The sequence below is a fragment of the Salminus brasiliensis genome, chromosome 18 (genome assembly GCF_030463535.1).
Source record: "Salminus brasiliensis chromosome 18, fSalBra1.hap2, whole genome shotgun sequence".
In the NCBI taxonomy this organism is placed as follows: Eukaryota; Metazoa; Chordata; class Actinopteri; order Characiformes; family Bryconidae; genus Salminus; species Salminus brasiliensis.
In genome coordinates, this window is record NC_132895.1 from 22738586 (window position 1) to 22753198 (window position 14613).

At 45.3% G+C, this 14613-nt stretch overlaps 1 protein-coding gene across 2 annotated transcripts in view; it reads right to left on the minus strand.

Moving 5' to 3' along the window:
- Window positions 1-14360, minus strand: part of grk6 (G protein-coupled receptor kinase 6) — a 44561-nt gene extending 30201 nt beyond the window's left edge. The window contains exons 1-2 of one of the 2 annotated variants that reach the window (XM_072662812.1): window positions 13910-14360; window positions 7229-7324 (exon numbers count right to left, since the gene is read on the minus strand). In XM_072662812.1, the coding sequence (XP_072518913.1) occupies window positions 7229-7324; window positions 13910-13961 (148 nt within the window). In that variant the 5' untranslated portion in view covers window positions 13962-14360. Of the gene's footprint in view, window positions 1-7228; window positions 7325-12264; window positions 13324-13909 lie in introns of those variants that run through there. The other variant, XM_072662813.1, reaches the window with a different exon arrangement.
- Between the last annotated feature and the right edge of the window lie 253 nt (window positions 14361-14613).

Here is a 14613-nt window from a genome sequence, read left to right on the forward strand (position 1 = left end):
GTCCTTACTGAAGAACTGTTCATAGATGGGAGGGGCTAAAACTAAAAACAAAGTATACATTGCGGCAGAGATGTAAAGGTTATTTTATGGCTGGGGAGTTAATCAAAAATTAATCGAAACTGACATTCATTAATCTTGCCCATTTCATTATTATTTTTTTTTTTTTTACAATTCTGCTAATACATGTACTGTCTATTTAAAAACATACTGCCGCATGTGTAGTAACGTGACTCCGCCCCATCCTGTCTGGATATGGAGGACATGGAGGAAAACTCCAACTGAGCATCTTGACAGCTTCTACAAAAATATATATATATATATATATATTAAGCAGCAAGTAAACAGTCAGTTATTGAAGGTGACGTGTTAAAAGCAGGACAATGGCAAACTTGGTCCAAAGGGTTGATGACATGATGACATCAGAACATCTCCAAAACTTCAGGCAGGTCTTGTGGTTTTTTTCCTGGCATGCAGTGGTCAGCACCAGTGGGCATGGGCACCTAAAGCTCACTGATGCAATTCATGGAGGTCCCACCTTACAACTTACAGAAAGGGACGCCTTGTTGCCAGAGACCACAGAAGACCTTCAGAGGTCTTGTGAAGTCCACACCTAGAATAATCTGATCTATTGCGGTGGCACAGGGGGGGGGGTCTTACTCAATATTAGGCAGGTGGTGTTAATGTTATGGCTGATCGGTGGATATGCAAGTACTTTAAATAAAGAAAGGACACACGTACAGTGCAAGTTGCACCCCTATTGTTCTGGATGTCGACTGGAGCTTAAAACACGCAGTTGTCCAGCCTAACAGTCACCCACACATTCTGCTCTTCTGAAGTTCAGTAAACACAAATCAAATTGGGGGCAACTATTGGTAGAAATGGGATGATTTGCATAACATAACGCCCAGTAATTATTATAGTACATACTAGGTAGGGTGGGTGTCTTTTGTGGAAGGCAGCCTTTTTATTTTCTTTGCTCCTTTTCATTAAACACGGATGCTGGGAGTTTCCTGTGCTGCCAGCCAAGATGGCCGCTCTATTCTTTCCTAAATGGCAAACAACTGTGGTCAAACTACGGTATAATAATACAATATAACATGGAGTGGCTTAAGTAAGCCATACTAAATGACACGGTCGGTGGAGATCGCTAGACTGCAACACAATCTTGTTTTACAATACATCTTATTTACAATAGAGCCATTGCACAAAGGAGAAAGTCGAAAGAAGAATCGCAGTTCCACAATTTTGAGGACAAAAGCGTGAATAGACACAGACTTGCTGACTAGGTCTCGCTCGTGGCTGCTGATCACAGAAAACGGCTCCAGATTTTCCCAGCGTTTCCTGAGAACACCACCACTAAATACTACCGCAGCTCCTCAGGCAAGGTTGAGGATCAAAAATACCTGAGAGCATCCAGAACCCACTCAAGAATCCTGCTTGTTTCAGGACTGTGTAGAACATGAGGCATCAGATATATATGGCCATGTCTATTTTCAGCTTTTCAGAAGAATAAAGCCATTAAGAGAAAGAAGTCTAAGAACATGTGATTCGTCATGCCATTAAAGCTACTTTATGGAACTTCATTTATAGCTTGTTTTGACGCTAGCAGTTGCAACAGGCACCACACTGCAGCTCAGGTTCCTTTGGGGCGCAATATAAGCTGTCTGCATCGCTAGCTGCGCCCTCGTAGTTGGATTAATTGAGGACACTCTTGTCCAGAAGGAACGGCCTGATATCGTGGCTCTGCCAAAAAGAAGAAAAATGGCCCACTGATTCTACCTGGGAGTAACAAAGTGGGGATTGTACAGATATTCATATGACGTATACCGAGCGAAAAAAATAATCAAGGGGAGCATTATCACCACCGCTTTAAGACGACAATGAAGACAAGAAGGAGGAGGGTAAATAGAAAGGCATGTGAGGGTTAATATGGCAGAGCCTCGAGGCTGTGCTTTTATCTAATCAGCTCATCTGTCCAATTATAGTCATCTTCTCAATGTTTACATTGTTTGGACTTTTATTTGTCTGGCTTAATTGGCCATTTTTTTTTGCACAAAAATTTCAAGGTTGCGCTCTCGGGAGAGGGCATTTCCCAAGGAGCACAAGCGCGTCAATTCAATCGCCAAGACATAATAAAGCGTGCAGACGAGACTCGCGGTTCAGCTGACTGGAGATCGAGCCCACGATCTGAATGATGGCACCAGCCACAGCACCATGCGGCCTCCTGTGACCGTGTCAAGGCAAACGGGGGTAATAACTGCCGTCTTTGTTAAGTGAAGCTCTGGGAGACCTGCTGATTGTATCAAAATCATCAGCGCTCGCTGTCCACTCCGGCAGGGCACCCAGCGGCATGCTGTAATTCCTTATTAATTATTTCCTAAACTTGCAGTTCAGGCCACATTTCTGATGGGACCTACAAGAGGAGATGCTCGATTACGGTTTCCATTTGTTTGAAATGGTCATTTGATATCAGACCACAAAAAGGTCAGAAGTTCTGATTCAGAGATGCCAAAACAGAAAGCCACAACAATCCTTATCGTTACTGTAATAAATTAGGGATGCACCGATACGTCTTTTTTAGTTCCGATACCGATACATAAACTTTGAATATCGGTTGATACCCGATATTAGTCCAATACCATTGCTGAATTAATAAACCGTATACCTCACCATGTGGAAGCCTTGGGTCTCCTTACTGACTTGTGTTTAGTAGTGTCTAAACTTAGAGGTATCTTTGAATTATTAGTCTATTCAAACTAGCTGAGGTTTTTCTTGGGTAAATAGCAAAGCACATTTGTAAGTCGCTCTGGATAAGAGCATCTGCTAAAATGCCTTAAATGGAAATGGAAGAGACTTAAGGCATTAGGATTGACTTAAACATTACTTTATATAATATAACAAATTTATAAATGTACTAAATTTCCATTTGTCATTTATTTATTTGTCTCACACCACCAAATTAAAGTGAAATGATCGGCTCCATGGATCTGCCTAATTATTCAATACCCGATCCAGCTAATTTTATTAATATCAGGACCGATATTAGGTATATTAAGTATTATAGGTGCATCCCTATAATAGAAAAAACACCAAAACTAGCTGTAGGAGTTACTGCAGTGGGCTTATAGGCTGTGAAATGTGTCACTTTTGTGTTTTAGGGCACAATTTAGTATGCTGGCCATTGATTTGAGTGATTTTGAGGGCACTACGATTTCCCACAGCTCACTGCCCATTTCTAGTAAACACTGCAGGTCACTACAACAGCTGAATGTGGACCAAAGTGCATTGTGAGTCTCTCGTCTGTTGTTACCTACTAGCGTACTGTTGTTCTGCTACACCAACATGACATGTCATGTATTGTGAAGCATTTCTTGAAGCACCTTGACCTGGCACTCACGCCGTGTCGCCCACACTGGATGCTGCCAGCGGCTGCCATGTAGTGAAGCCTGAGATAGCACTTAATGATTCCATGGCGAACAAAGCGAGCGAAGTGCACGCTCTGGTTATCTCCAGTCTCGGCCCATGTGTCACGCACTCTGAGTTTTCACTTCCTGCTCGTGACAAGCTCATCTGCCCTCCTACCTTGGGGAACGGACTGCTCCATGCATGGGTGTAGCTCACACACAGGTGGAAAGTCTGTGAGGCAAAGCAAGTCAGATCAACTTAGCAAAGCCTGCCTTACTTACTTAACCCCCCCCCCCCCCAACATTTCTTTTACGCTGATGTGCTTTTGATCCTGTGCTGCATCGGTACACTCCGGCTATGTCAGATATCAAGCTAATAGGATGAGGAAATCTGAAGAAGAAAGCAGGACCTATTTTCCCTCTCACCGTGTATGAGGAGGCAATGTTTGCACAGAACAGACATCTGGGTAGCTTGAGGTGGGCTGATACACATCTAAACCCCATGTGCTGATAACGCCGACATTGAGACAAATTAGGCTCAGGCTCTGAGGAAATCATATGATTGAATTTAAGCTTAATAGGGACTTTTTAGCGCACACTAACCATGCACCCCCCCCCCCCCTTTTTTTTTTATTAATTTTTTTACCACAGTAGAGTCATGGCACAGTGTTTTGTCCAAAATGTCAAAGAGTTAATATTTACTGAATTTTGCTACTGAATGACTTGCATTGTTCTGTACAGAAGAATCAAGTTTTAATATTGCTTTACTGCTTTAAGCCAGTTTGCAAACGTCCGACACGATACACTCTTGTCTTTGTACATCCGTTTATCGTCCACTTTTTAACACACCTGGTTCAGTAGTGAAGCCTCAAAAAGTATCTGAATGTGAGAATCAGCTGGATATGACCAGGGCTCCCACCCAGAACAAAACAGACCCATGAGAATCAGCACATCGATTCAAATAGATTGCACGATGTGATCTACTAATGATGAGGTCAACGCTTAGACAGTTGTGCCACTCGGGAGCCCTGTTACTTGAGGCTTCTTACGAGGTGGAGTACTGGGTTTAAAAAAAATAAATAAATAAAAAAAATTTAAAAATGTATGCCAGGACTACGGCTATCCAATAGCATTGTGCTAACTGTGTGCTAAAGTCGTCATCAAACCCCATTGACTTGTTTAAGTGAATGCCAACATTATTTGGCATACTACAACTATAAAATGGCCTCCTTGGCGTGGTTTGAAACAAGTGTGATATATGCATGCAGATTACACAATGCTAACAGGTGAATTATGGCCTCTGTCAGTGTTGTGTTAGCCTAGAAGTAATTCAAGACTAAAGAGCAAAACTGTCGCATAACTGTTGCTTCCTGGTCCTGATTTAATAACACAGCAAATGGAAAAAGAAACTGTAACCGATCTAACGAATTTTATATTTACATATCCGACTAGAGGTCTCCTGATCCGATCCTTTCTGATCCGATACTATAAGCATGATCCAGTTCCGTTTTTTGGTTTTTACCGCAGTGTTCTAGCAGAGCATGCTCTGGCATCCTCTAGATGCAATTAACAGATTTCACAACCTGCAAGCCTCAGGCTTGTTTATGCAACTGGTGACCGCTGACACAGGTGGATGATTAAAAGGTGTCCTATTCATAAGATGGGACACCTATTTTCTGCCATTTTTTGCCCGTGACGCCTAAACATACATTCCTGCCATGTCTTTTCTCTTGAATTATGGCTGGTTAGAAACTAAACCATTGTCAATCCAGTTGTTTCAGAAGCAGGACTACCACAGTCTGTTCTTTGGTCCTTTGGTTAAATCTTAAGTTAGTTGTACTGCAGTTGCTGCAAACATTTACTCATATCATTTAGTGCCATATATGGAAGTGAGTTCCATGATACAAATTCTATTTATTTGACAAAATGAGTGCTACTTCCTAACGTCTGGCCTGCAGGGCATGCTGGACAGTACTAACTGTCCATGCCACATTGAATCTCTGTTTAAGCAGATGTAATGTCAGACAGTTTGCCAAGGGTCTGAACAGAGGGCGATGGAAGTGCACAAATAAAGAATCCTGCCGGCATTGCGATTGCGTTCGTCCTACAACACTCAGGAAGTTCTGCCTGATTGTGAAACACAACAGGCCTCTTCCACAAGTGTCCTTGGGCTGCTCTGTTCTGCTCGGCGATCTTGGCTTATCAAACGCTCTTGACCTCCGAAGGGGAACATTCTAGATTAGAACAGGCCTATCTGCACGGCCCTCACATATGACACACTGTTTTCAGAACCAGAACACAAACTGGACAGTTTTATTTAAACTTGGGATGGACCACGGGCCATTCTTTTTTTTTGGTCTTTCCGTTTTGGGGAGGTGAGGTTTCATAACAGACGTAACAGTTGATCTGTTATGAGAAAGCCATCTGTGCTACTTCTGAAGGAAACTGATTCAGCGAAAAGAAAGAGGAAAAAAAAGCTTGTTTGCTATATCACACAAGCTCCACATACACACACACACATTCCAACATACCTAACCAGAGGTATTTCAGCTCACACTAAAGTCACCCCACCGTAAAGAGCATGCACAGTCTATTTGCTTTCATTTCCATATGCGAAATCTGTGACGACAAACACAGCCGTCACTCACTTTCTTTCGAGCTGCGAAATGAACAACACCAACACCAGGAGAGTCAACTTCCTCTTTCTGGCCCGGCCACAGTTTCCTCTCTGCGTAACTGCAAGAGACTCAAGCTGCCTACTTTGCTGACTCTGGCTTAAACGTCTTCAGCCTTCATCATGGCCTGCTCCCTCTAATTTTAGAAGAAGATGAAGATGATGATGAGGGTGACAATGTTTTTTTTTCCCCTTCAAAGATAAGTGTTTGGAGGTGATAACAACAGAGTAGATCCAAGTCATTCTGGACTTTATGAAACACACACACACAATCGCGAGTTGCTGTCTTCCTGAGGTCAAAGGATGCAATAATGCTGCAAGGTTGCAAAACCAACCAGAGAGACGCTGTAGTCTCTCTCAGAGAGAATGAGAGGCGGCACGTGTTTGGCCTGCACAGTCACCGGGGTGCTTGATACATACAACTAGATAAGCAAAATAATAAATAAGGTGATTCCTTGTAAAGCAAGCCTACACTGTGCAAATAGCTGGAAACTATATGAATGAATTCTACGCAGTGGAACAGTTCGGTCAGGAAAACGGTTGCTAACACTGCTAACAATAAATGAAAACGAACAGTCACCTACTAGCATTATGTGAATCACACCAGAGTCGTTTGTGGTACAGGGCTTCCCCTCTCTGTTAACCACATTAATGCGTTTGGTCAAGATACCCCTCTAAGATACGATCGTGACAGTCTAAGTCGTGTTGGTAAGCAACATTAGCATAGTACCTCCATCTCATCAACTAAAGAAGCTAACTTTAGAGGCAATGCATCATTAGAATATTTGGCCAAACTGTTCCTTTAACAACATTATTATAAGACTGTAATAGTAACAACCAAACCTCTCACCCCTCTGATATTAAAACATTAAATCGATACCCATACTCAACTCAGAGCAGCCTCTTACATGCCTGTAGAAATCATTTCAATTCAAAAGATTCAGTTGGGATGGACAGTGACTCAGAACGTAGTGACTTACAGCAGCGGTTCTCAAACCATTCCTCAAGGGCCCCCATACGGTACATTTACGCTCTACCACTACTCCCACGATTCGGGTTAGAGAAAAGACCTGGGCCATCCGGGGGTCCCATAGGACCAGTTTGAGAACCCCTGACAAAAAGGATAACCAGAAAAAAAACCTTAAATTACCTATAGTTTGGCGGAGCTCCTCACACAGGCTTATGTGAGGGAACTGCAGCATCTGTTTCCACTTCTTGCTCTTGCCTTTTCGGTTGCCACCCCCTCCTGCCAAGGAATAGAGGAGAGATCAGATTAGCCACAGGACCCATATAAGATGTAAACGGCTATTAGATTAGAAATAGAAATTACATTTCCAAGAAATTACAGGTGGACTTCAGAGGCAGGGCTCATATAAATACGTTTCGGCGTATAACACTTCTCAGCAACGGGACTAATGCAATTACTTTAAGCCTCAGAAGTCGCGGTTATCGGCAGCGACAACAATAATGTGTTATAATTTTAGATCATCTCTTGCTCGTGGGTCACTGAATCAAGGAGAACTTTCAATTCAACAGTGGGGCTTTCTTGACTGACGCAGATATCCGATAGTTTTCACGTACATTACTGCCAATACCGATATATTAAAGGGCCCATATCCTAATTTTTTTACATTTCAAAAATGGTCCTAATTCATTTCACAACCACTTTAACAAATCGTTACTGAGCTCTGTACTGATTGGCCGCCCCGTTTTGTGCCTGGTTCAAAGAGCTGAAAATGTGGTTAAATGGGGGTTAAATGTGGTCAGGGTTGCAGCGGGTCAGGAGGCTACACGAAAAACAACGTGCACAAGGTGGGATACCCCCTGGATAGGGTGTCAGTCCACTGCAGGGCACAACACACACCCATTCACTCAAACCAAGGGGGCAATTTAACATGGCTACCATGTGTTTTGGGAGATGGAAGGTGGAAACCAGAGTACTCAGACGAAACCTACATGGACATCAAACAAAACCGGAGCAAGGATCGAACCCACAACCTCAGACCCCTGGAGATGTGCAGCACTTACATTACCTGTTGTGCCACTGTACCACCCCGTCACATTAATCAAAATGACAGTCATCCCTGTACACTTTTAGGTTTAGTTTAATAGCCCATTGTACTGGAAGTAGAAAAGGCAGTCTATTGCACTAGTATCCGCCCTCAGCACCAACTGAGAATCTTATCTAAACGTCTATATAACAACTACATCCGTTTAGAGGAGTTGCAGGGTTATATATAGCTGCCAAACTTACGCAATGTTCAAAGTCAGGCAGAAATGTGGAGTTAATGTCATGAAATCTGAAGGTCACACATAAAGACGAGCCCTGTACATGTTATCTATCGGAGGCAGACTCAACCTTCAGTCATGTGCCTACTGTTAAGCACAGTGATCAAATCATTTTCTGGGCCTAATTCAATTTTTACTTTGTGCATTTTATTGAACGCTGTGCCAGAGTCTGTAGAGACAGGAGTGACTTAAACATAGGATTGGGGAGCTACTGTAAGCCAACTGTAACTCAGCTGAGCAGAAGAAACAGCATCAGGTCTGCTTCACCCTAAGGGAGACGGCCTCAATGATTCAACTGTTGTCTGCACTGTACGCATATAAATAATTCACTTAGCTGTGGGCACATGAATACGGCGGCACAGTGTGTACATCAGCAAAGCTGCAGATAAAAAAAAAAAAAATAAAAAAAAAATCAATCAATCAACACGCAACAGCTATTTTCAGTAACGCGACTGTGCCACTACTGTATAGGTCACGAATTCAGAAGAACCCTATAGGATTAGTGACACCTAGCATGCAGACCTCTCTGCTGGTGGACAGTATAAGGCCGACTGCGGTGGGTTGACCCAATCCCTTGTTACAACAGCGAAACCACATGTGTTAACTGCACATGTCCGACGCGCTTCTAATGCTTTGATATATCTGTAGCTGGTTTTAACATGAGAAGCGCATACAGATCCAGGCTGTTTCTAATGTGGCCGACCTCACTGCTGCTTTCCTTCTGGCTAGTCAGGCTTAAGCTAAGGAATGCTGACACTGGCTAGCACTCACAAACAGGTATTGAATTTCAAAATAAACACTGCCCCTGGTAACCAGCCACAAAACAGAGCCCCCATCTTTGGCGGAGTGCGTTAGCCTGATTAACGCCTGAATAAAACCCATTCACAAACACAACGGTAACCTCTTCCCTAACTAACCTTCTGCGCTTCAGAATGCTGGCTGCGGATCGTGCTGGCTGCGGATCGTGCTGACCACAGCGCAAATCTGAAAGGACCGATGGGAAACCAGATTTTCTTTGCTCCTGGTGTGTAAACATTGTTACAAAAAGCACCACTGACTCCCCAGTCCAGACAGTCCGTACACATAAAGAAACTAAGCTGCAAAACCCGTTTGGATTTCACTGTTTTTGTGACGTCTCGAAAACCAATGCATAGGCCTATTCAGCCTACAGCAGCTCAGCCCCACCCGTTCACAGTGACCTTACAAGTGAGGCCCAATTTCATTTTTTTTTTTAATAATGCAAAAAATGCAGGGCAGCCAATCATGTATCAAAATCATAAATACATTTATCAGTCTCAACGGCACAGCAAAACTAACATCATCTAATTCTAAGGGACAAATTAGGATAAAGTATGGCTTAAAAGGTCAGGCAATAAAACTGTTACAGCTGTTGCTGTTAAATAACTGGTAAAAACTTGGTGTAGGTGAACCTCGACTGGAGGAAAGAGAAAAACAAAAAACAGATCAGCCATAACATTAAAACCACTGACATGTGAAGAGAAGTGAATAACGTTAAATATCTGGTCACAACGGCGCCACACTGTGATGGTTAGCCGTGAGGTCTAGACGACTGACAACTTGGTCAGATTTCCTAAACAGCAGGTCTTGTGGGGTGTCCCCAGCATGAAGTGATCAGTACCTACAAAAAGTGCTCCAAGGAAGGACAAGGGGTGAACCGGTGATGGGGTCACTGATGTGAGTGGGGAGTAAAGGCTACTGAAGAGTTACCGGTAATGCTGGCTCTGTCAATCTTGTGGACTTTTCCTGGGTCAGAGCTGTTTAGGTAGCACGAGGGGGACCTTGTAATGTTATTGGTGATCAGTATAAATAAATACATAAATAAATAAATAGTCCTCTAATAGGCTTATCTGGTATCATTCTCACAAACGTGTAATTAGATCCGGATCTGTAAAGTGACCAAAGCCCACGGGGGTATTTACTAAAGAATGAGAGGATTTCACAGTAAAGCTGAGTAACCTAAGCCCAAAATGAGGACTGTCCAACAGAAACGTCCCTTACCTTCCTTCCTATGCAACATACTGGACTGGTTTGACCCCACATACTGCAGGCCCATTACTCAGTTAACACTCTTAAGACTTAACCAGTAGTCTCTATAAATTATAGAGTGACCACTAATATGCAAGGCCCTTGCAGTTTAGAGGTTAAGAACCAGCTCTCTTAACGTGGCTGCCCAATCATGTCCACGGGTCAGGACGCTAGGCCTAGCGTCACCAGGAGAGCTCCAGCTGCCTCACTCAGAATGACAGGCCCGGATGTGAAGTGCAGCGGCCTCGTTATTAGGGAAGATGCTCGTCAACACAGTGAATTCAAAAAAAGGTCATGGAGCTATCCTACCGAGTGGCCCTCAGCTCGGTCTGACGTTTTTCGTTGACTGAGCTGAGCGTTCTTGTTAAACCCAGGTGCTTAAGAGAGACGGTGCAGCTTTTAGGTTAAGATAACTTATGGACTCGGAGTACAGCAGCTCAGTAGCTGCCTTTGATGTCGGAGAGGATGTACAGATTACGCAGAGTTCAGAGATTGTATGGGAAAACTTTGCGACTTTGATCTGATAAGACAAATGTACATGGCAGCTGCTGGAAAGAGCAAAGCACTAGGCCTCTGCAGGAGGCCATATGCAAACTTCAGAGCGGGGTTCCTGCAAGACTCTAGGTGACATTCATAAATTGCATTAGTTTAAGCACGGGGATCGCACCAAAGTAGTGCGGGTAAATAACGTAGAGTAAAAAATCTATCTAAAATCTATCTAAAAAATCTAAATTCCTGGCGGCGGCAGGAAGCCAACGCCAACGTTCCAATATTTGCAATTCAAAAAAAACAGCTGGCAGCAAAGACACTTTAATGGTACCAGCACGGTACCAAACCTGTGCTTTTATCATTGTGGGAAGTGGACACAATGCAAATGGCATATGTGATGCATAGTTTATGCAGTTAAGAAACTGGACTGACAAAGAACAATGGCTCTAGCTGTCAGAGCGACAATACAGCCACAAAACAGGGGCCTTGAGTACGTCCCTCCAAAGAGTCCTCAAAAATAAGCAAACACGTTTTAGTGACGTGTGACATCAGGAACCAGAACAATATCGGCAGATGATCAACAAAAACAATGTATCAGCCTTTGACTACACATTTATTTCACTCCAGGAGAGCATAATCTTTTATGCCGACTGCATAATTGTCCTGCCGGTGCCATAACCAGGCTCTTATAGGCCCTGGAGCTCTCTATCCGTCCACCTTCTCATCCATTTCTTCTGGGTCAGGGTCGTTCTGGATCTGGAGCTTTCCTGTAATTATTGGACACAAGGCAGGAATACCCCCAGGGTGCCAGTTCATCGCTGGCATCTCATCTTAACCTACATCTTCATCTGGATGAATGGACACATGGACCAATAGAAATGCTCCAAAAATACAAGACAGGGCACCATATTCACCATTAGTGGCAGAGACACTTTAACCCATCCGTGCAGTGAACACACACACACACACACACACACACACACACACACACACACACACGCATACATACACACCAGTGATCAAACACACACAGTGACAGTGAGCGCACATGCCTGGAGCGGTGGGCAGCCATTGCTGCGGTGCCCGGGGAGCAGAGAGGGTGAAGTGCCTTGCTCAAGGGCCCAACAGTGGCTGCCTGCCGAGCCCAGCTATCGAACCCACAACTTCCACTGAAAGCTAAGAAGCCCCCCCACCCCCCCACCCCTTCTCCGGTAAAGCCCAATTTTGATGATACGTGTTTCTCACTGGACACAGCGACCATAGGTAGTATTTAGCTATCCGTCAAGCCAAAGGCCAAATGAGCTTGTATAGACAGAAGGAATTTTGGCCAAGGGCCCCAATGTGATGTTTCAACCTGCCCACCTGTCTGTGACGCCCCACACACAGCCGTTAGGTGTTGTTTTCTTGGTAACTGTGATCCAGGGGACACTTTTCCTCACGTGTACAGGGTCTGAAATCTGCCTGTACCTGCACTAACACACGTAGGCCTACCTAGGAAACATCAGGCAAGAAATTCATGGGAATGACTGGTGACCACCTCAGTTTTAGTACTTAAACATTACACACACACACACTTCTCTTCTCTTCCTGTTCGAAGTGTAGGTTATTCCCAACACTGACCAAAGCAGTCAGCGTGAAGTGCTGGACCACAGCTGGCCTGAGCTCCTGAGACTGAACCGAGAGCCCAGCTGTCAAAAGTGGCTGAACTGCCCGAAGCTCTCAAACCCCGGTTACTGTGAAACACTCTCTCGCAATGAATGCGGGTTAAGAAAGAGGATGTGATGAAAGCACACACACACACACACACACACACACACACACAGAGACATATTTTGAGAAAAGGCAGGAAATGATCATTAACTGGAGCTGGTGTCTGCACGGCTGGCTGGCTGGCTGGCTGGCTGGCTGGCTGGCTACTACCCAGCACCGGGCTGCTGAGAGGGGCTGCCGGCTTAATCCAGCTTAGACCGAGACCCCCTGAAACGAACTGGACCCTTAATTCAACCTCTAATGAAGGAAAACGACCCAAGACAGAATGTCACCAAACGCACAGGCCTGCTTAAACCTCAGGAGACAAGAAACTAGAGCAAAGCCTGACTTATGGGCCGTTTATGGGCCATTCTCTTCAAGCTAGCCGGCGCTACCCAACTAGCTAGCTAGCTAGCCTACACCACCCAGCCCCAACCAGCGTTAGTTACCATTAGCCTATTTGTGTGGAAATTCACGGTGATAGAAATGGGCACCGTGCAACCCCGAAAACAAGCCCATTCACCCCGGCTGTAGCTAGCTAGTGAAGTGGGCCGTCCGGCGGTGTTAGCTAGTTAGCTAGCACTAGTTAGTTACAGCGAGCTGTCCACCCATCCACCTGCTGACATGACAACCGAAAGATCTCCACAGGAGCGAGCCGCTGATACAGCCGCATCCGTTGACTGGCCCTTTCCCCCCCACTCACTCACACACTCACTCACACACACTCACACACTCACACACACACTCACACACTCACACACACTGTAGCTCTCCCAACACCACCTTATCTCAGCACCAACATCTGCTCCCTCCCTGCGCTGGCCACGACCCACTAAATCACGATCCTGCCGACACAATCTGGGTCTATCCCCGGCAAAAGCTCCGGTGGGTTTAGCCCCCTTTCCCCCTAAATGACAGCTGAAGGGTGGTCGCTGCGGGCTGCTGTTCTGACAGGTCCATCTTCATAGCCGAGCTTGGCCATGTTCAAGGTTAGGAACCAGCCCTACAGCTCTCTCCCTCTTCCGAAATAAAGGGTGAAGAGGTGGATTTATGGTCTTCTGGAGCCCTTATCTTTCTGCCTGTAGGCTTCCTCGGGGAATCCCCCCCTCTCCTCCACTACCACCACCTCCACCTCCACCTCCTCCTCCCCCTCCTCCGCCTCCCGCGTTTCGAGCGAAGATGAGCCCCTTCCAGGAGGAGCTGGGACGCCGATGTGAGTGTGGAGCGAAGCGCGGTGATGTCGGAGCCCTCCGCTTACCTTCCCTCGCCTTCAGGAGAACGGTGTTGGCCACGATATTCTCGAGCTCCATGTTTTCCTGGGCTGCAGGCCCAACCTCGTCGCCCGGGTTGGCAGTGAGTGTGTCCTCCCCCACTCCCCCCCACGGCGGAGCAGGCGAACCCTGGATGACTCTCTCTCTCTCTCTCTCTCTCTCTCTCTCTCTCTCTCTCTGCTCTCCGACTCTCCGCCCCGAAAACGCTTCGTCGGTTCCTCTACCGGCTTGTTTACCAGTGAACCCCACCTACACGTGAACACGACAGCAGCAGCTCTCTCTCTCCCTCTCCCTCTCTACCTCTCTCTCCCCACCTCTCTCTCTCTCTCTCTCTCTCTCTCCTGTCAGCCGCTCTCCTCGCAGCTCAACGCCAGACTCGTTATTTCCTCATTTTCCTGCACAACGCTACAACACCCTAGGCTCTGCTGGTGTATACACACACACACACACACACACACACACACACACACCCTATACGCACTCATAAGGAAACAGAGCTAGCTATATGTTAGGGGTCGTGCCTGCCTCTTGAGATCACCGGCATCTGCGATCGAGCTCTGTGTGAAAATAATGATAATATTAATAATATTAATAATATTGATGATGAAGAGCTGTGTAAGCTGTTCGCAGTATCGGATTTATTAGTTTTCGACACAGGCAGAAAGCGTAGAGCACGGACACGCCGTGTGCT